The sequence below is a fragment of the Vipera ursinii genome (genome assembly GCF_947247035.1).
Source record: "Vipera ursinii genome assembly, chromosome: 4".
Classification (NCBI taxonomy): Eukaryota; Metazoa; Chordata; class Lepidosauria; order Squamata; family Viperidae; genus Vipera; species Vipera ursinii.
This window is the reverse complement of record NC_139514.1, coordinates 119,943,910-119,963,822: the sequence shown is the minus strand read 5'-3', so window position 1 is coordinate 119,963,822 and position 19,913 is coordinate 119,943,910. Positions and strand designations below refer to the sequence as shown.

The window sequence follows — 19,913 nt, the reverse complement described above, 5'->3', positions numbered from 1 at the left end:
GGGTGGGGGTTGGCATGAGCAAGTGTAGCCCACTAGAACTGACTACCGGTCCGGCGTCTTCCTGAGCCATCGGTCAGCCCTGATCAGGAGCCTGCTTTGGTTAAAGACGCGAATGAAAACTTGCTTGATGAGACACATTATTACACATTTCGGGGATTGCTTGATTTTGAAGAAATCGAAACCAATTGATTTATCCAGAAACGAAGTCCATAAACTGGGATTTTTTCCTGCTTGTAGGTAACCTCTCTGCTCGGAGTCACTACTGCACCCACTACTCCTCCGCCATGATCGTGGCTTCCTACCTGGTCCGCCTGGAGCCGTTCACAGAAACCTTCCGATCTTTGCAGGTGGGCTGAGCTTTGCACAAGGTGGGGTCTTCCAAACGTGGGAGTGGGTGGGCGGGTTGACACCCGTGGCAAAGGCTCTGATGAAATTGGGAGCTTTTGAGCTGCACAAGCCCCCCCCCGGCACTTCTGGTAGCAAATGGATGCGTGCAGCAGGGAGGGTTGCAAGGAGCTGTGCAAGCCTAGAGAAACCTGGAAGCCACACGGAAAAGCTGTAGCCAAGGGTTGCCTTCGAAGGTAGCTGAGAACTCAACAGCCCAGCAAGAAAGTTATTTACGCGACAGGCTCAGTCTTCATCTTAATTTCTCTGTCCCCCCCCACTATTTCTTTCATTCATCTTTTTTCCTGTTGCCTACCAGTAAAAGTACCCTGCACAAAACACAAAACAGCCTATAATTTACCCTAAAGCAATTGAACAGTAAAGGTAAAGGTAAAGGTTCCCCCGCACATGCGTGCTAGTCGTTTCCGACTCTAGGGGCCGGCGCTTATCTCCGTTTTAAAGCCAAAGAGCCAGCGCTTGTCCGAGGACGTCTCCGTGGTCATGTGGCCGGCATGACTAGACGCCAAAGGCGCACGGAACGCTGTTACCTTCCCACTGTAGCGGTCCCTATTTTTCTACTTGCATTTTTACGTGCTTCCGCACTGCTAGGTTGGCAGAAGCTGGGATGAGTAACAGGTGCTCACTCTGTTATGTGGCACTCGGGATTCGACCCGCTAAACTGCCGATCTTCTGATCGACAAGCTCAGCGTCCTAACCCACTGAGCCACCGCATCCCTCAATTGAACAGTAGTAAGATTTAAATTCAACTTCCGTGTAGTATGAGCAGTCAGTCCGGTGCTCTTTCGAAAGGAGTCCTTGCTTTGGAGTTCTTTAAAAACTGCATTGCAGGAGTCTCTGTGGAAGTCAGGGGTCCAATTTTCATTGCCAAAATAGACGTGGAGCACAGGGAGTGGTAGGTGGGGGTGGGGGATGTCGGTATCGGTGTGGAAATTTTCCTGCAGCTTCCTAAAGTACCCGACAGGAACCGGGCAGCCCCTCCTGCCCCTCACCACTAGTTGTCAACCAGATCAGAGCATCAGGAAATGGTAAGAACTACGGACAGCTAAGAATGGAGGCCAGCTTCTTCATTAACAGGAGAGGAATGAGGAGGGGACATCGTCAAGGCCCAGCAGAAACAAACGCTCTGGGCACCGTTACCCCTCAGTTGCGGCGAGCCAAGAATGAGCCCTTCCTTTGATCTGGGTCTTCTGAACCAGCCAAGGTCGAGGTCAGGCAAACCCTTGCGCCAGTTTCAATTGGCAACCGCTGCTGGCACGGCCGTCTGGCAGCATTTCATTTCTGTGAGGAGGGTTAGAGCTTCTAAAAATGAATGAATGAATAAATAAATGGAATAGTTCACTCCAGCACTATGAAAACCCCCCAGTATTGCTTAAACTAACAGCAGAAATATGAAACTATGTTATGAATAAAGTGCTACTGTCAAATATACTTTGCTAAGTGTGAAGCGATGCAGGACACGGGACAAAAGACATGGAAGGAATCTGTGACCTCGATCTGCAAATCCCTTCTAGTCTAATGCCTTGCATAACAAAGGGACATTATACAATAACACGAGCTAAAGAAAAACCTTCCAATTTCCCTTATTGTTATAGAAAAAAGTAAAAAAAAATCTTTTAAAACATTAAAAACTGACAGGCAGAAAACAGAAATGGATTGTAGGAGAGGTGACAGTTGCAAATGAAGCAAACAGGAATAAGGTTCATGCATTGTAGGAACAATTCTCTGGGCTGGAGAATATTCCGAGTTTCCTAACTCACCATGAAGTGCTAAATCCCTCGAAGGGAGCTTTATCCAGCTGTGATCATGAAAATATGTCAGTTTCCCCTTCAGCAAGGAGTCAGAACCTTTGCCGCCTCTACGTTCTGCAGGTTGAGGGAAGAAGTTTGGCTCCCGGGCCTTACACCCCAGAGAAGAGGTGGTGGGATGGGGGGGGAGGTTCCTGCATGGACTAAAAGCTTTAATTAGCCGCCCCTCCTTTCCTTTACAACCCAGGCATTCTGAGAAAAAGAAAGCCCACTAATTCTGATACAAATATATGCAAATACAGTTATTAATATAAGAAATACTGCAAATCAGTTATTGCTTTCTTTATAAATAAAACAGGCGTGCGTTTTAGAGATATTACTTTCTCCAAAATGCATTAGACAGCTGCAAAAAATTACATTTTTCTGGATGGTAATATCTTTAACCAGATTTGAGGCGCTAACAACATTTTCTATGTAGATATTATTTTTATTTAATACAGATAACCTTTTTATTACAAATCACATTGTCTCTCTCGAGATTACCATCAGCTCTCATAAAAATGGAAAAAGCGGATGAAAAGGTGTCAGTCACGTATTCTGTCCAGAGTGCAGATCAAAGCCAGGGAGCCCTGAAGAGGTTTCGGAGAGACACTCGCTCGTTAGCTGGCGCTTTCTGCAAAGCTGACTCGTCTTTGGATTCTCTCTAGTTTTAACTGGAAAATGGCTCTGGGGGCCGCTAAGGCGGCCTCTGAGTGATGAATTCCTCTGCAACAATGACTTTGCAACACACCTGCCCACCTGCTCACGGTTCCTTGCCCTTGCACAATCCCACTGGTGTAGATTTACTCACAGGATGGGGCAGAGAGTAGTGCAATTAGGGAGAAGGAGGCAAACCCTTACTTTTGGGGGTAACACCCCCTCCCCCCGTGGATTACCAGAGGAGCCCTCTGGGAACATGATTTGCTTCACTTTGGAGGGAGGGCAGCTACGTGCAAACGTGTTGGCATCGCTGAGGAGACTGTAAGTTTCAAGAAATCCTTAAGCGAACAGCAGCCGATGCAACGGCCTCGCTGCGGGAACCTGCAATTGTTTACAGATTCAAAATAATGAAACAATGAGTATGGAAGGTGCAAGAGTCTGAACCACCTTCCAGCCAAGACTTCGTATCATTCTGTTAGGGGAAAAAATAACAGCTTGCAAATGTTTCCTCTGCCCAGCTAAGTTTTCCTTGCAAAACTCTTCTCTCTGGGAAATGTTACCCCAGCTCCCTGCCCGTTGTGTCTCTTTGAGATCCGTGCTCAGGTCTGGGGACTCTGAAGTCCATCTCAAGCCCTTCCTCTGACGCATTTTCTGCAGGGTTTGGAGATGCATTTTAGACAATTGCCTTCTTGAAACGTCAAACTCTTTTCAGCCTCAGTTTCTTCGCTGAGGAAATATTCGCTTTGAGGTTACGTTGAAACTTAGTGAAGCCACACACTTGCGTTCACCTGTGCAATATTTTCTGTGCACATCAGCACCGCCACACTCTCCGGAAGCACAATGGAGACGCCTTCGTGATTAATGGCTGGCAAAGGATCCGTTTCTCCACATGCTTCACTCCTTTTCCCCCTAAGGTGCCTTGCGAGGTGACATCCAAACGTTCCAAAAGGCTTTGTTCTGACTCTTCAAACCATCTTGGAATGTTTTGTCATGATCACAGCTTGCAGTTCTGGTGGATGCCGATTCCTGGCGGCCTGTGGCCTAAAGCTCTGGCTGGGGGCATGGCTTCTCTTCTCTCCTCCCCCTCCTCTTTGCAGGGAGGGGACTTGGATGTTGCAGACCGCATGTTCCACAGCCTGAGGAACACCTGGGAGTCAGCCTCAAGGCATAACATGACGGATGTCCGGGAACTGATACCTGAATTCTTTTACCTCCCTGAATTTTTAACAAACCACAACCACATTGACTTTGGTGAGTAGGCGGGCGCTGTGTTGGATTTCCATTTAGAATCGTGGGCTCTCCACAGCCTCAGAATGACTGAGATGGATTTGCCTCTTGAGTGAAAGAGCCAAAATTTAAGCATTCTAGATGAACTTGTGCTCAAATATGCAAATACTAACAAAAATGTTAGTATTTTGAGCTGGCTGGACGTCCCATTAAAAACTACTCTTTTTTTCATCTTTATAGTTCTAATTGCAGCCAAGGGGCTCCTGACTCAGCACCCCTCTCTTCTAAAACACCCTGGAGGTATTTGTCCATGGCTAAATCTATTTTTCCTCATCAACCGATTCTGTCTAGACAAAAACTGGACAGATCACAGCGGTTACCAACTCAGCAGCTCCATCTGCTCGAAGTCCACATCACAAGTTTTGGACCAGGGATGATCACTAAGGATCTTGCTCCATTGTTGCCTTCCAGTTTTTTTACTTGTTGCCAGCAGCTTCTCCCACCAAATCCCAGTTGTCCCCTGATGAGGTCTTCTTAAGCTTAGTCTACACCCTCTTTGTGTGGATTCTTCTGTACCACCAGAGTTTCTCCTCTTCTGTCCCTTGTAGGATGCTTGCAGGATGGGACCCGGCTGGACGACGTGGACCTGCCACCTTGGGCGGGAGGAAACCCTCACCGCTTTATTAGGCTGCACAGGCAGGTCTGTATGGAGAGGCGGAGTGGTGGAGTCAGGACCACAGAGTCAGAGATAATATTCACAACCTACTTACTTTAGTCTAAAATAAAGGTAAAGAGAAATCTCTGAAAAGGAATAGGATTCCCTTTTTGCAGCCGTTACTCATAGCCTTTGTGTTTTGTAGTGGACATTACACACGAGGCCACTGTGATGTACCAGACATGTAGGCTTCTCGCAGGCCCCCACCCCCTGTGAGAAGGCATAGGAGGCCTTCCTGCTCTCCAGGCAACTGAACGGCTTCGGTTGGGTTTCAGGCCCTGGAAAGCGATTACGTCAGCAGCCACCTCCACCACTGGATCGACCTGATCTTCGGCTTCAAGCAGCAGGGTTCGGCTGCAGTGAAGGCCGTGAACGTCTTCCACCCCTATTTCTACAGCGATCAAGTACAAGTGGACAACATTGGCGACCCTCTCATCAAGAGCACCATCCTGGGATTTGTCAGCAATTTTGGACAGATCCCAAAGCAGGTACGATACAAACATGTGCAGGTTGCCGTTAAGCAACCATGGACATAGAATTAGCAAGAAATGAAATTATTTTCATCTCTTGTTGAGATTTGTTGTTATGGGATTTCTTGAAAAAGTAACCTGGTTGCCAAAAGAAAGTTGAGTTTTGCTGTTTTCAGGCATCACTCAGCCACCACTGAAGCAATATAAAACTTATCTTTATTAATATAATATTAATTTATCCAATGATGGTTGGATGACTAGAAGATGATATAAGTCAGGGTGCAGTTCCCGTTTTTGTCTTCATTCATGTGCTAACTTTTCTGATAATCTCTGTGAGTTTAATACCATTTTAATATATTTTGTTTTGTTTTGATAACTTGGAAATCATATATCAGCTTTTCTTCACCTAATCGGTAATCAAAGTTATTAGGTACTATTGTTTAATTGCTTAGCTCACTCATTGGTCTTGAATCTTTTTTCCTTCCAAGTTTATAAAGGGCTTTTCATGTGAACGTTTACATTTCACTCTGCAAATCACTGCGTAACGAGGAGGAATTCCTGTGTTGAGAAATGTCCAGTCATTGAGTATTGGCAGAGCAAGAACACAAAATCAAGAGGTATCATAGAAGCAGGCATGGATTGCCTTCCTTGCACAAGGATAATCCTTCCAGCAAATACGTCTATTATAACACAGTAACATAAATAATGTTATAACATAAATACATTTAATGGGTTAGAATATTCCACCAAGTTATTACTGCAAGCCAAAACCATGAATGTATATCCAGATATACAGTAGGTGGAGATCAGCTTTTGTAAGAAGGGAAAACAGCCAAAGCAGCTTTCAAGGAAGAAGTGGAAGCTTCAGCTAATTCATCCACCTAGAAGGAGTCATTCAAGACCCAAAGTCCAACCCTTAACTCAGGTCTTCTGCAGCCACGTGGGCAGCTTCTGTGGATTGTTTGTGCGGAGCGGTTTGCAGTTGTGTGATTTGGTGCTTTTCAGAAACTGTTTGCTATATAGAGTGCCTTTCCCATTACTTTCTCATCCAGCGACGCCCTCTGCACCGCTTCTTTGAAGCCACCAGGTGTTGAAGAGCCACTGGCCTCCCTCAGGGACCCCTTGGAAGGGGAGATCTGGTTGGGAGTCATTCTCGTCTGTGGGGACTAAGCTAACTTCTTCACTCGTATTGTTCTCCTCCTGGGGAGCAGGAGGGGCTGTATCCTTCTAGCATAGGTCATCATTAAAGACCGATTCATCCTGCATAACTTTGGCAAGCATGATGGATCGCTACCCAGAAAGTCAATGATGCATTTCTAGCCTCCAAGCAATTAGTGCATTTCTCCAAGCAAACAACCCCAAATTATCTGCTAAGGAGCCATTTCTACTGGCGCTAACTAGAGACAGCTTTGCTGTCTAAAGGATTGGGGGCATTAGGGGTGCTTTGCTCTGGCCAAAGGCAAAGCTACAGAGTGTTACCAGGACACGGCATTCATCGCCCCCAAAAGCTCAGCTGAACAGAAGCCGAGGTGGTGGAGAGGCCGCGGGGTGTTTTCATTCTCAGACCAAACCCTGAGTAATTCTCCGATCTGGGCTTGATCGGTGCTCAGTGTCATTCTTTAATGGTCATCTTGACCTCTTTGAAAAATGCCGCTGGCCCTCCTGAAGGAAAGCAGTTATCGCCCCCTCGTTCTCATCGGCGCCTGAAGCGTGGTGTTCCCTCCTTGTGACCCAATATAATTTTACTATTTTATTCATGTTTTACTGCTTTATTATGTCAATAGTGTGCTTACTGTAACTTTTTCAGAGATTTTGGGTTGCTACCATAACTCCTTTGCATTGCAAAGTAAAAAGTAATTTGTAAGGAAACAAATATTTTAAAGGTATGCAGTGGAGCTCCTGGTGCATGCGTATGTTACTTTACGGAATCCATTGATTTGATGTAATTTGCTTATTGATGGTTCTTTTTCATTCTCAGCTTTTTAGGAAACCACATCCCTCCAGAAATGCTGTCAGCCTGAGGAAACATTCAGTGGGGAAAGACAGCTTCCTCTCTCCCTCTCCGGCTCTCTCCGTCAGTAATCTGTATAATCTGAAACTGACATCAATTATTCCCAAAGGTATCGACTGGATAAACAGTGCACAAAGAGCATTATAACTTCTAGATCGGGGCACTTTTCTTTTGGCATTTAGAGCAGTTTCCCAAGCGTGGCAACTCTAAGAGGGGAACTGGGGGAGAAAGAGAATTCTAGACATCGGATGGCACAAAACGTTCTGGAACAAATTCAAGTAGCAGATTTTTCCCCCTCTTTAAAATGTATTCTAAAGTTGTTTTCTTTCTCTTCCGTAGAGGCACCTCAAGGGCCTGTTGGTCATATTGTATGTACAGAAAAGGGGATTTTGGCTGTGGAGAAGAAAAGTATTTTGCTACCTCCGCTGTGGAATAAAATCTTTTCCTGGGGATTCAGTGATTTCACCTGCTGTCTGGCTGATTCTGGATCAGACAAGGTAATAATGAGCTACAGGTTGCTACCTGTTGGGTAGTGCATTACAAGCCGCTTCCGCCCACCAGACCTGAGACAGGTGGCCAATCAGGGAGTGACACACCTTCGGCCACTGTGTGGACGGCTCTCCTGGCAGCAAAATCTGGGTGGGGGAGCCAGGCGTCCAGGAACCCTGACCTTGTTTAAAAAGAGAAGCTTGCCTGAAACGCTGGAAGGAAGACAAGCTACAGCACTGCTAGATGAGTGGGGAAATCTCCTTCCCTCCTTCAGCAGCAGATAAGATATATGGAATGTTCTGAGTATGTTTTGAAAGGAATGTACACTCATTATTATGAATTCATTAGTGTTTCGATATTGTCAGTTGTTTGTTGGTTTTTCACTAGTATTTGCGACTTGGACAAAGAAGCCAGTATCGGTGGAGGCTGCAGGAAGAAAGCACAGACTTTATAGTCAAAAATAATTTGGTAGACCGCATTTTATAGAAAAAACTGGCAAAAAAATATTAAATTGTTTCAAACTTCATATTTGCTTTTCAACTATTTTTGTATTTTTTAAAAAAGCCCATTTTATTAAAACACACAAAAGTACCCTTTACTTAACCCATTTAAAATTCCAGAGAAATAAGTAGGCACGTGAGTAAGCGTGGGCAACGGCGGGAGCGTCAGGCCCGCTTCACTCTTCCCTTGTCCTCTTCTCTGCTTCTGTCCTGCCTTGCTGGCTGCTTGGTCCAAGCAGAAGTTGACCGTCCTGGAGGCCCCGGCTGACTGGGGCCACTGTCTCTGCGCTGTGTCTCCCACCCCCGGCACCCTCGTCACGTCTGGAAGCAGCTCCGTGGTCTGTGTCTGGGATCTCTGCAGGACCACAGCGGGAGCCACGGCTTTACTTCTGAAACAGGTAGATTCCCCCCCCCCGTGTTCCTCTTCTGAAGCTGAATGGAGCTGCTGGGGCAGCAGTCTGGGGCAACCCCCCCAGGGGCTTAGCAGGAAACAGAGGAGGAGATTTCCTCTCCCTCAGCATCCTCCATATCTCTCTTTCCCATCCCCCCACCCCCCTTTCTCATCCTGTTCCTTATCAGGAGTGAAGAGGAAGAAAAACGGGTGGAGAAAAGAGAAAAATTAGCAGGATTAGCTCTGATTTAGGAACAGGGTTCACTGAAGCATTAGTCCCCAGTCAGGAAAAGATAAAAGAACTGCTTTGACTAATGAATTAGCTCGTTTTGAGGGTCATAATACAATAAATAGTACACTGTTGGAAGGTTAACAGTAAGTAAACTTAATATGTTGCATACACACAGCTACTAGATGTTTCAATGCCTTGATTAGTTTAGGTATCTTCTGCACACATAATAATCATGGATTTACCATATACTTGAGTATAAGCCGACTCGAGTATAAGCCGAGACCCCCATTTTCACCCCCCAAAACTGGAAAAAGTTCGTGACTCGAGTATAAGCCGATCCGCCGTTCTGCAAGCCTCCGCTGCCAGCAGAGGCTCGATCCGCCATTTTGCAAGCCTGAATACACAGGAATACCCTGTGTGGCCGCGGCTCTCGGGGAAGCCCTGGCTGTCCGCTTCCTCGCTCCACGCTGCCATTCGGGGCCCGCACGTTCCCCGGGCAAATCGCGGCGCCCAGCAGGCGAGGAAACACGCCCGCTCCAGTCGCCCCCCCTTCCCTCAGGAGACGCGAAGCAAGTGACCGCCCGGAGCTTACCGAGGACTTGCGCGCGGCCGAGGCTTCGGTGCTTCCAGGATCGCGCGCACCTCTCCCAAGCCGCCGCCATCCGGAGACCTGCCGAAGTTTGGGGAGATTTGGGGAGGTGCGCGCGCACCTCCCCAAACCTCCCCAAACGTCAGCAGGTCTCCGGATCTCCGTGCCCTGCCTGCCTGCTTCTTTCCGCAGCGGAAAGAAGCAGGCAGGCAGGTCACGGAGATCCGGAGACCTGCTGACGTTTGGGGAGGTTTGGGCACCTCCCCAAACCTCCCCAAACGTCGGCAGGTCTCCGGATCTCCGTGCCTTGCCTGCCTGCTTCTTTCCGCTGCGGAAAGAAGCAGGCAGGCAGGTCACGGAGATCCGGAGACCTGCTGACGTTTGGGGAAGTTTGGGCACCTCCCCAAACCTCCCCAAACGTCGGCAGGTCTCCGGATCTCCGTGCCCAAACCTCCCCAAACTTCAGCAGGTCTCCGGATCTCCGTGACCTGCCTGCCTGCTTCTTTCCGCAGCGGAAAGAAGCAGGCAGGCAAGGCACGGAGATCCGGAGACCTGCCGACGTTTGGGGAGGTTTGGGGAGGTGCGCGCGCACCTCCCCAAACCTCCCCAAACTTCGGCAGGTCTCCGACGGCGGTGGCTTGGGAGAGGTGCGCGCAATCCCGGAAGCACCAAAGCCTCGGCCGCGCACAAGTCCTCGGTAAGTTTTTTTTGTTGACTGGAGTATAAGCCGAAGTGGAATTTTTCAGCCCAAAAAGTGGGCTGAAAAATTCGGCTTATACTCAAGTATATACGGTATGTGGTCTGCTATGAAGATGATGCTGGTGAGGTAACAAAGGCCCAGCTTAGTGAAGTGGCCAATACAAAGGCAGTTGTGCGAAGAACATTTCAGACTTTGTACGTGTACGTTGCGTCAGGAAGGAGGTTTATGCATCATTGTGGAAGAAAGCCAGATAGGCAGCATATAAAATGGCTTCTGCGGTATATTCAGTAAAATGAAATCTGTAGAGGATAGAGATAGATAGATAGATAGATAGATAGATAGATAGATAGATAGATAGATAGATAGATAGATAGATAGATACAGTATAGAAGCATCCGGGTGAATTTACATACTTTGGTAAGAACTGGAAAATGGAGGAATTTTAAGATATGTAAATTCTAGTAGAAACATAGTATGTGAAGTATAATAATGATCTGTTGCAAAGATTTAATGTTTCTCAAAATTATGAAGATTGCTGTCTATGGGAGCTCTTGTCATGTGAAGGAGACAGTTGGGAATGTCAACAGAAACAAAATTTGTTTGGAGGAGGCGGTGGGAACGGTGGGTGGGCCTCGGAGGTGGATATAGTAAAAAGAGAAGAGGAGAAAGATTAACAGGTGATGAATGTGGATTGAGCAGAGGAATGGCTGATTCGTGTGTACTGAAGTATTTGGGTCATATGGAGAGATTTGAATGAACCAACCATTTAAAAAAGAAGAAGAAATAAATTGGTTAACTGGACTTGATGAGATGTACAAGAAGAGAGAGGTAAAAGGAATAAATGGTAGAATATGAATAGTCTGTTAAAACAGAAAGATGTGGAGTGGCTAATGTAAATTATTTAGTTAGATTACCTTATCTTGTCTTTTGCCTTTAATTTATTTTGCTTATCTTTGTATAATATTGCTCATTCTGAAAGGAAAAGCATGATGGGTGCATATATATGCATCTTTTATTGCTTTTACTAATTGTATTTGATTACCCTGAAATCTATTGATCCGAAGAATGAACTTTGAGATAAATGCATGCAACCGCCAGGACAGCCGCTAACAGCCCTTTCTTTCATGAAACTATCTGATCCCCCTTTGATGCCATTGAACGGCTATACCGGACGGCAGGTCCTGATTTTATTTATTCAATTATCAAGACGCAATGGCCTGACCGGGTGGGAGAGGAAAGAGGGCAGGGGAGCCTCCGGGCCCAGCAGCCACCGGAGAAAGGCAGGGCAGCCGCCTCTGGCTCGGCTGCAGACGGACCAAGAGGGCAAGGCTGGCCGGCCCAGCCCAGGTGTCCTGATCAGGAGCCCCTTTCCCAGGCTCCTGAAGGCGCTTCCTGAAGACCCTCCGGAGGCCGTTCAGATGGCACCGCCTGGGCCTCCAGCAGTGGCCAAAAAGGATTTCCTGGGACTTTCTGTGCCCACCGATCAATGCGGAGGTTGCCCCTGGCAGGATGAAGGTGTTAACTAAGGAGGGGCGGGCGTTATATAAGCCGTGTTTGTGTGTGTGTGTCCTTGTGCATCAGGGAGGATTTCTTTATTTCATTCCTTGCATAGCCACTCATCTCACTTTTACGTGACTCTAGGTGGCTTTCAGCGAAGGGAGCGATGCGTCTGGGTTTCTTGCGTGGCACCTGGAAGGGCTGGCAACCTTGCAGACCCTCCCACGGCTCTCCTCAGGCCTTTTGCCCTTCTGTAGAAATGGTTGCACGTGATTAAAACACGGGATGCTGGCTTGTCCTAAAGCAGAGGGCTGCCTTGTACATAATCTTGGCCATCTTTAAATGAGCCCCAGAAACAAACAATAGCTACGGGCCTCAGGGTGCTTTGTCTGGCAGTGGACCCTCTGCCCAGAACAGGGGCAAAGGCAGCACGGCGCAGAAGGAAGCCACTTGTAGGGATTAAATAAGAGGTTAGTGACATTGTAATAAATGGTGGGAAGTCATCCTATCCCCCAGGGCAGCCCTTTTGTTATGGGGAGCCCCCCCCCAGCATTTCTGTCCTCGAAGCACCCACAGCCCCTTCTCCAAACTCCAGAGAGGCCCATCAGTGCAAACGGTTTTTCCTTCCCGGGTCGGAGTATTTTTACCGCTCTCTTCCAAGGGACCGGGCGTAGCATAAACCGGGCCCTGGGGTGACGGCAGTCAAAGGCCAGGAGATTGCCCGCTGCCTGCTTCAGCCTCCGGATTTCTCTTCCCTCTACGCCGGGTTAGCCTGTCGTGATGTTCCTGCCCTTGGACTTCATTGGCTGCCCCAAATATTAAGCCTTTTGAGACACGGAGAAAAGTTTGCTTGTTTCCTCCGGCACACAGATAATTTGTTCCATCTTTACCCCTCCACCTTTTCCATCTTTCAGTGTGAGTAGCCTGGAGCAGCTGCCCTCCTCCCCGTCTCCCTCCCCCCCTTTCTGAGATGCAGTGACCGAACAGGAACACGAATCGCAAGCATAGTCACGCCGGAAGTTGGCAGACAGCAATGTCGGCAATTTAATTCTGCATTCTCGCCGTTGACTGATGTGTAGCTCTGAGAGAAGGCTTCCTTATTCAATATTTTCCTTTTTAAAAAACTGCGTGGCTCTAACATTCCCCAGTACCAGTTTGGTTGCAAAGCTCCAGTTCTGCTGCTTGGATATTAAAGGGGCAATCCTACTTCTCTGCTTTTATTTCAAGCCCTTTTGGAATTGCGTTGCCTTCCTACTGGGGGTGTGTGTGTGTGTGATAGAAGGAGGAGATTGTGCCCTGGGGCCTTCTGCCTTCCCTTCCCAAGGGGCTTTCCTCCCACTGAGCCCCCTCCCTGGCCCCGGGGAGCAGGCCGGGGGTCCGCAAGCCTAAGAGGAAGGCTGCACTGGGCTCGCTCCCACTGCTCTCTCGGGGTGTGTCTGTGTGTGTGTCTCTGTGTTGTATTCATTGCTTGCTTTGCTCCCCAGCCTCTGTATGGACACACCCAGCCGGTGACCTGCTTGGCCGCCTCCACGGCCTACGGCCTCCTGGTGAGTGGCTCTGCGGACGGATCCTGCATCTTCTGGGACCTGAACCGGTTGACGTGCCTCACCCGGCTTCCTGCCCACGAGGCCGGCCTCTCGGCGGTTGCCATCAATGATTCAACGGTGAGGCCTTCATTTATCATCGTTCTTCTGACAAATCCATGAACATTTCATGATGACTTAATGGGTGCTCTTCTCTGTGAGAAACCATCCTGAGGCGCGACAGATTGATTTTTTTTCTTTTTACCGAGGTTTTTAATAGGATCCTTAATGTTGAAAGAGGGCACTAAAAGCAGTCTCTGAGTCAGAGCAGCCAAGGAGGAGGAGGAGGAGGAGGAGGAGGAGGAGGAGGAGGGCTGTTAGTTCTGGGAGCTTTCAAGAGATTTGGCTCTCCGGTGTGTTTGGTTACATGAAGCCCTCCAGATACCGTTGTTGGATGCCATGTTGGTGAAATAGCAGAAGCTTCTCCGCCCCCCCCCCCCCGCCCCCCCAATCCAGCCAGAGTTCTCTCATGTTGCCTGCCTCAGCCAGGTTCATCCTGGGAGACAAAAGTCCTCTCCTGGCTTGCTGGTTTCTCAAAAGCAAAAGAGGCCTCCCAAAGAGATGTGCCGCTTGATGCAGGGAAATGTACCTGCAGGGAACTGATTAGGATCAGGTGAGGATCAAGGCAGAGGGAGAGGGAGGGGCTTCGGAGCTGGGAATGAGCAGAAAGGAGAGGCATTGGACCACTGTTCCACCCGCCCAGGCATCCGACCATGGACTGGACACCTCACTCCCTATCAACATTGATTGGAGAAAGGAGACAAAGCAGCACAGGACTCTGCCACCCAGCCCCCAACTCCGAACCCCACAGCCAGCCCCGGAGGATGCCCTGGTCAACCGCATCGAAGGCCACTGAGAGGTCAAGGAGAGCGAGGAGGGTTGCGCTCTCGCCAGGCTGCAGCCAAGGCTGTTTCTGCCCCTTGATTGAATCTTGGCTGGAAGGGATTCAGGATTTCATCCAGGACCCTCTGAAGCAGCCATGCACCCACTTTCTCCACCCCCTTCCCTAGAAGGGGGAGGAGGGAGACCGGGCAGACGCTGTTCCATTGCCCAGTTCAGTTTGAGCTTTTGCTTTTGTGATCATCTCTCCTCCGTTCCGGGGAACCTGCCTGGGCCGCTCCTGTGTGGCTGAGCCCACTTTCCTGCCTGGCCCACGGTGGCTGTCTAATCTTAGTTGCGCGATGGAAAGGGCGTTGGCCTGAACTGCGCTTTGGACGGTTTTGTAGGGCGAGGTGGCTTCGTGTGCCGGAACGACCCTGTGCCTCTGGACGGTCAACGGGCAGCCCCTGGCCAGAGGAGAGGCTCCCTTAAGGCCCGGAGGGGTCATCTGCTGCTGCTGCTTCTTTGACGTGAAGGACTGGGATGTGCAGAGCCTCCTGGTCACGGGGGACACGGATGGCTGCGTGCAGGTAGGACTCTCCTAGAGGGAGGGGGCCACACCTCCTCCAGGGACGCCCTGCTTCACGTCCCGGAGGAGGCAGAGGGAGCCAGCCTGGGGACTGCAGCAGAGGCAGGTTCTACAGAACTTCCGCAGAGGAGGATTTGGGACACGAGCCCCTGCGGACGGGTTCCCTGGCGCTCGCTCCTCTCTGCTCGGGCTAGCCGGGGGTCCTGAAGCAAAAGATGACCCGGGGAAGCGGTTCCCAACAGTTGGCAAAGAATGGATGAAACAGCCCCCTCCTTCACATCCCACCTCTTCCCCCCGGGGGGTGAGCTGCGCGGGGGGGAGCAGGCGTCTGGGTCCGGTGGGGCTCCCACAGCCGGACAGGGGGCTCTCCGGTCCCTCAAAGGGGTCTCTGTAAACCCTGGCGCTTAAAGGGCAGTTTATAAGCCGCCTGCCGTTTTTAGTAAAAACCACTCACGAGAATACAACGTTTTATTCTTTAAACTCCACCAAACGGCATGTTTTCAGCCTGCATTGCGTTTCCTTCTACTAACTCATTGAATTAGTTTAGAGGTACTTTAGGTGTTTCTGATTTATCAGGCTTCTTTCGAGAAGCCAGGCCAGAGCCCCCGGGCAGGATCCTTGCCCCTTCTCTCAGTAGGGCAAAGGTGCAGAGGCTGCTCCAGCTTCATCCCTCCGGCTAAGGCCCCCCCCTGGGGAAGGGGGGGCTCATTTAAGTCACCAAGCAGCCGCTTTCCTTTTCCTGAATTACGGGTGTCGAGGGCTGCAGTGGAGATGCTCCTCCAAGGCTGCAGAAATCTGAAATCCCGGCTGCAAATGGCCCTCAAGGGGAAAAAATGAGCTTCTTTTAAGGGCCTTTCGCTGCCCTCCCGTCTCTCGGGCCGTCCTCTGCCTACCGCCATAATTGGGGCCAGAGTTTCTATTACTAAGCAACGTGGCCATTAAGTGAGTCCTGCTTAGTTTAAAGCTTTTTGGTCATGGTTGTTAAGTGAATCATGGCAGTTGCAAAATGAAATAGTTGTTACGCGAATCCATCTCCCCCTCCGTTGACTTGGCTTGTTGGAAGCCAGCTGGGAAGGTGTCAATGGCGACCAGAAGGGCCCCCTCCAGGGGTGCCGTGGTGGCCATAAATACCCGCCGGGTGACAAGCTTCTGCATAGTGGTCGTGTGGCTGTGGGGATGGAGCGATGGTCATAGATATGAGGACCGAGTGTAAATCACTTTTTTTAATGCTGTTCAAACAGTCACTAAACAAGTGGTACTAAGTGGAGGACTGCCTGAATGCTTTTAGTTAATTTAACCCTTTTGCCTGTTCTTCTTTCCACTCTCTTGCCTGGCTGTGTTTAAGACTAGAGTTGAGAAGCTCCCGGTTCTCCCAACTGGAGCAATTCACAAACCGTTGTCCCAGAGTTGACTGACTGATCTATTAAGGTTTATGGAATTGGCTTCGTTGGGTGGCGCTTTTCACTGTCCCCCCCCCCCGGATGTTTCAGGTCTGGAAGCTTGAAGAAGCTTCGCCTGGGAGCCACGGAGAGGAGATGGTGGTGGAAGAGGCAGAGGCTGGCAAGCGCCAAGCCCCGCAGGGTAAGGGCAAAAACCAGGCCTGGGATGCTTAGATGGAGAGGGCTGCCGGCCTGAAGCCAGCCAGCAGGGGGCTCCCTCTGCCAGGTTTTAGTCCTAGCGGCCCAAGCAGTTCCAGAGAAAGGCAGAATCCGGCTCGTCTTCCATGGGAGGAAGGCAGCAGCCTTTAGCCCCCCCACGCTTGTCTTTACCCCCTCGGTCAAGGGCACCCAACGCAGACGTCTAACAAGCAGAGCAACAGCTTGCTAGGTTTGGGCCTTTGTACATTTAACATGCATGCGTGTACCTGACACACGTGTAATGCTATTTTGAGAGATTATTGTACATACACCAGCAAGCATTTTCCCTCCCCTTGCAAGCCAAATTTACACACATCACATGAATGAATATATGGTCAGTTGGAGATTACTTTTATGGTCATGGGAAAAAAATCTATCTGTGTGACTGCTAAGAGTTGCCACCATTAATGGACCGTTCCTCCTCTTCATATTTATGGCACAAGTGGAGCGCTTGTTTATAATACAACTCCATCATTTCCTCAGTTGTGCGTTATCTACAGAAGGTAAGTATTTGTTCAGCTGGGACCCTGTCTGGCATCGCTCCAGAGGCCACACATTCTTCCCAGGATCCCAGGTGGTCAGGGGTGCATCTCTGGATAGCAAGCAGGCCTCATCCCGGCTGCCTCCGCTCCCTCAAAAGAATTTGTTCTCGAGGCATTTGCGGCAGGAGCAGCAGCCGCCGCCAGATGTGCCCGGAAAGAATGATTAATCCAAAACAGGAGCGTAAAAATAAAGCTGAAGTAACCGCGATCGAATTACATTATTTGCACGGTATTCTTGGCATTTAATTACCGATTGTACAAGGAACAGACTCGGGCACGTTGGCAATAACCGGGACTTTAGGCAATTTGTTTTAACGGGGCAATTACGGGCCGCATTATATCCCGACAGCAGGGTATTCTGGGAGATCTTATTAAGCCCCGAAACACTCGGCACCGACGAACGATTCTGCTGAACTAGGCGTGCAATTTAGAAAGCAATAACGCGCAAACCCAATTTAGCCGCAATTGATGCAGCCGCACGTCAGCACGTGCAACTATGGGGGAGGCTGGAAGTGCGGCCGGGCCCGGCCCTTGGAGACGGGCGGGGGGGCTGTTCCCCGGTGAAGGGGTGGCAGACGGCGACCCCCGCGGCCCCGCCTCCGAAGGGGAAGTCCCCGCCGCTTCAGCTTTCCCTTTTTCTCTCTCCCCCCCCCCCCCGCGGCAGGCGGCAGAGCGGGGAGAGCGGCGCTCGTCCTCCGCCGAGAGCGGCTGCTTCGCACCAGCCCCGCCGAGGGAGCCGCCCGGCCCGCCGCGCCCGTCACCGCTCTGGCGGCCGCCAGGTAAGCGCCGCTGGGACGGCGGCACCCGGCCAGCTCGCTAGAGGGCGCCCGAGCCGCACGCGCGCCCTGGCCGGCCCCGGGCCGCCGTTGCCGACAAGCGGGGCGGGGGGGCGGGGGGGGGCGCACGAGGAGAAGCGCCGCATCCTCCGTTAAGGACCGAGGGGAGCCGCGGATCTGGTTCCCTCTTGCCAAATAAGTATTTTCAAGCTGGACTGGATTAGACTCAGAATATATGATAAGTCTCGAGGAACAGGGTCGCCCTGCGGAGGGGAAAGATTACGATCTAAAGGTCATTCCTGTTAGTATTTCTTCCGAAGCTGTTCCGGGGGATTTCGTATATATACCCTGGATATTTCAGATATATAGATCTGACTTTAAAACGTCACGATAGCATCCTCCTCCAGAATTATTTCCTCCAGAAGCATCCAGTGTGATTTCAGTGCTCTCAACCACATTGCTCCTAAAACACTTTCCCCCCCCCCTCCTATCTCTACTTGCTCCCTAGAAATTATTCCAAGCTTCTGGCTGGCAGTGAAGATGGGAAGGTCTACTGTTGGTCAATTGACGAGTAGAAGAAAGAAGTACTACGAACTGCTCTCTTCAGCTGTGCAAGTGTGTAACTTCGGGAAGAGGTGGAGCCCTCTTGAAATGAGGACAAATGTAAATCCCAGCAAAAGCTCCTTCCAGCAAGAGGCCTTAGCTGAGCAAAGGATGGGGTGGCGATCGGTCTCCCCTTGGTCGTGAGGACCTGAAATGATTCACTGAGGTGGGGCAGACGGGAGACATTTTCAGGAATATTTGGCCCCAGAGTTTCTCCTCTGTTGCCTCGCAAAGCTGAGGTGGCAAACTCCACCCTGGGCAGTTTAAGAAGGGCCCAGGCTGGGATCCATGCGGAGATTTCTCAGATTATGAAGAGGCAACCAAGACTGCAGTGAAAATTCTCCTCTCTTTGAAAGGCTCCTTCTGCCATCGCCAGCACCAAGGAACAAATCTATGGAAATGTTTGGCTTATCTTTCAACTATTATCTAAATATTATCAAATAATTCTGGGTGTTATTTATTATCAATGTTTCTGCTTTCCTGAAACTTTAGCAATGGGGGATTAAGTGTGACAATATTCATCCTGATATCTGAATTTCTGGCAGTTTCTTTTGTCTCTCCTTTAAAAAATAAATGCCACGCAGCCACAGGTGTTGACTGGGACCTGTCGAGTGTGAAGGAATTAAAGTTTTCCCCTCGGCCTGTTTTTCTTATCTGACTCACGGCAACCAGGGTGGCTGCTCTGCTTGTCCATGAGCCGGTCGGAGTGGACGCCCGTCTCCTGGGCCAGAAGCAGGATCCGGACTGAAGCGCACCAGAACTGCTCTTGCGAAAGATGAGAGGGGAAACGCCCTCTCGGGGTTCCGGGGTCACCCGGCCTTTGCTCTCTTGACATTTCAGTTTTTCTGCCCAGCCAGACCTAGTTCAGCTCCCAGAGACAGAGAGCTGCACCTGTGTTTAGGATTTTTAACAAGTCGATAAGCGTCTTCTGCCGCGGTGCATTTCCTCGGGATGTTCTCGGTAGAGACTCTGTGTGATTGCTGTTTTTGCTAAGGAAAATAAACTTTGTTCACAGAGTCTCATCTGAGCGGCCTGTAGGTGAAGGGATGACTTGTCAGCACAGAAGGGGGGGGGCGGCAACTGCTCGTTCCGATATTCCTCAGTATGGAAAGCCAAAGGCGGCTCCTTGGCTGCACAGGGACCTCAGAGGCCGTGCTGTGGCCTCACCTAACGTGACAATCAAATAAGCGTCACATTAAGTATTGTGTTTTGGTTTTTTAATCTCTGGCACCTTGTCCAGATTCTGGCTGTGGTCAGGAGACATCCCTGCAGTCAACCTGGTGTCCGGGTGTCCAGCTTGACCCTCAGACTTCCCACAAGGCTTCTGCATCAGAAGTGAAGGACGCCACGGGTTGCCTCTCCAGTCCATCCTGGGTTCTAGCTGTATTATTGTACTATCTCAGTTCCGCGACTGCCCCAAGGCCGGGCCTTCTTGCTGGATCTCCCTAGAGCCCTGCCGGGGCCCTGTGTTGTAAGGGGAGACCGCCGTGTCCCTGGGAGTCACAGCTGCAAATCGATCCCTGCTTTCCTGGCCCGTCTTCTTGAGGCCGACCGAGTTGAGTAGGCAGCCACCAACCGATCCGCATCGTTCAACAGCTGCACGAGGGTTATTTAGCATCTCAGCCTGGAAATTTCAGTCACGTGGTGGTGCTGGCCTGTGAGTGGAATACAGAGTGGCTACTTTGCGTCTCTCT

General features: G+C 50.0%; 1 protein-coding gene across 1 annotated transcript in view; it reads left to right on the top strand.

Moving 5' to 3' along the window:
• Window positions 1-19,626, top strand: part of WDFY4 (WDFY family member 4) — a 93,490-nt gene extending 73,864 nt beyond the window's left edge. Inside the window, exons 51-62 of the mRNA XM_083362781.1 lie at window positions 238-347; window positions 3,947-4,100; window positions 4,685-4,776; window positions 5,067-5,279; window positions 7,240-7,381; window positions 7,612-7,769; window positions 8,501-8,659; window positions 13,155-13,334; window positions 14,480-14,662; window positions 16,152-16,242; window positions 17,505-17,619; window positions 18,125-19,626. Of these exons, the coding sequence (XP_083218907.1) occupies window positions 238-347; window positions 3,947-4,100; window positions 4,685-4,776; window positions 5,067-5,279; window positions 7,240-7,381; window positions 7,612-7,769; window positions 8,501-8,659; window positions 13,155-13,334; window positions 14,480-14,662; window positions 16,152-16,242; window positions 17,505-17,619; window positions 18,125-18,191 (1,664 nt within the window). The 3' untranslated portion in view covers window positions 18,192-19,626. The remainder of the gene's footprint in view (window positions 1-237; window positions 348-3,946; window positions 4,101-4,684; window positions 4,777-5,066; window positions 5,280-7,239; window positions 7,382-7,611; window positions 7,770-8,500; window positions 8,660-13,154; window positions 13,335-14,479; window positions 14,663-16,151; window positions 16,243-17,504; window positions 17,620-18,124) is intronic.
• Window positions 19,627-19,913: the final 287 nt, after the last annotated feature.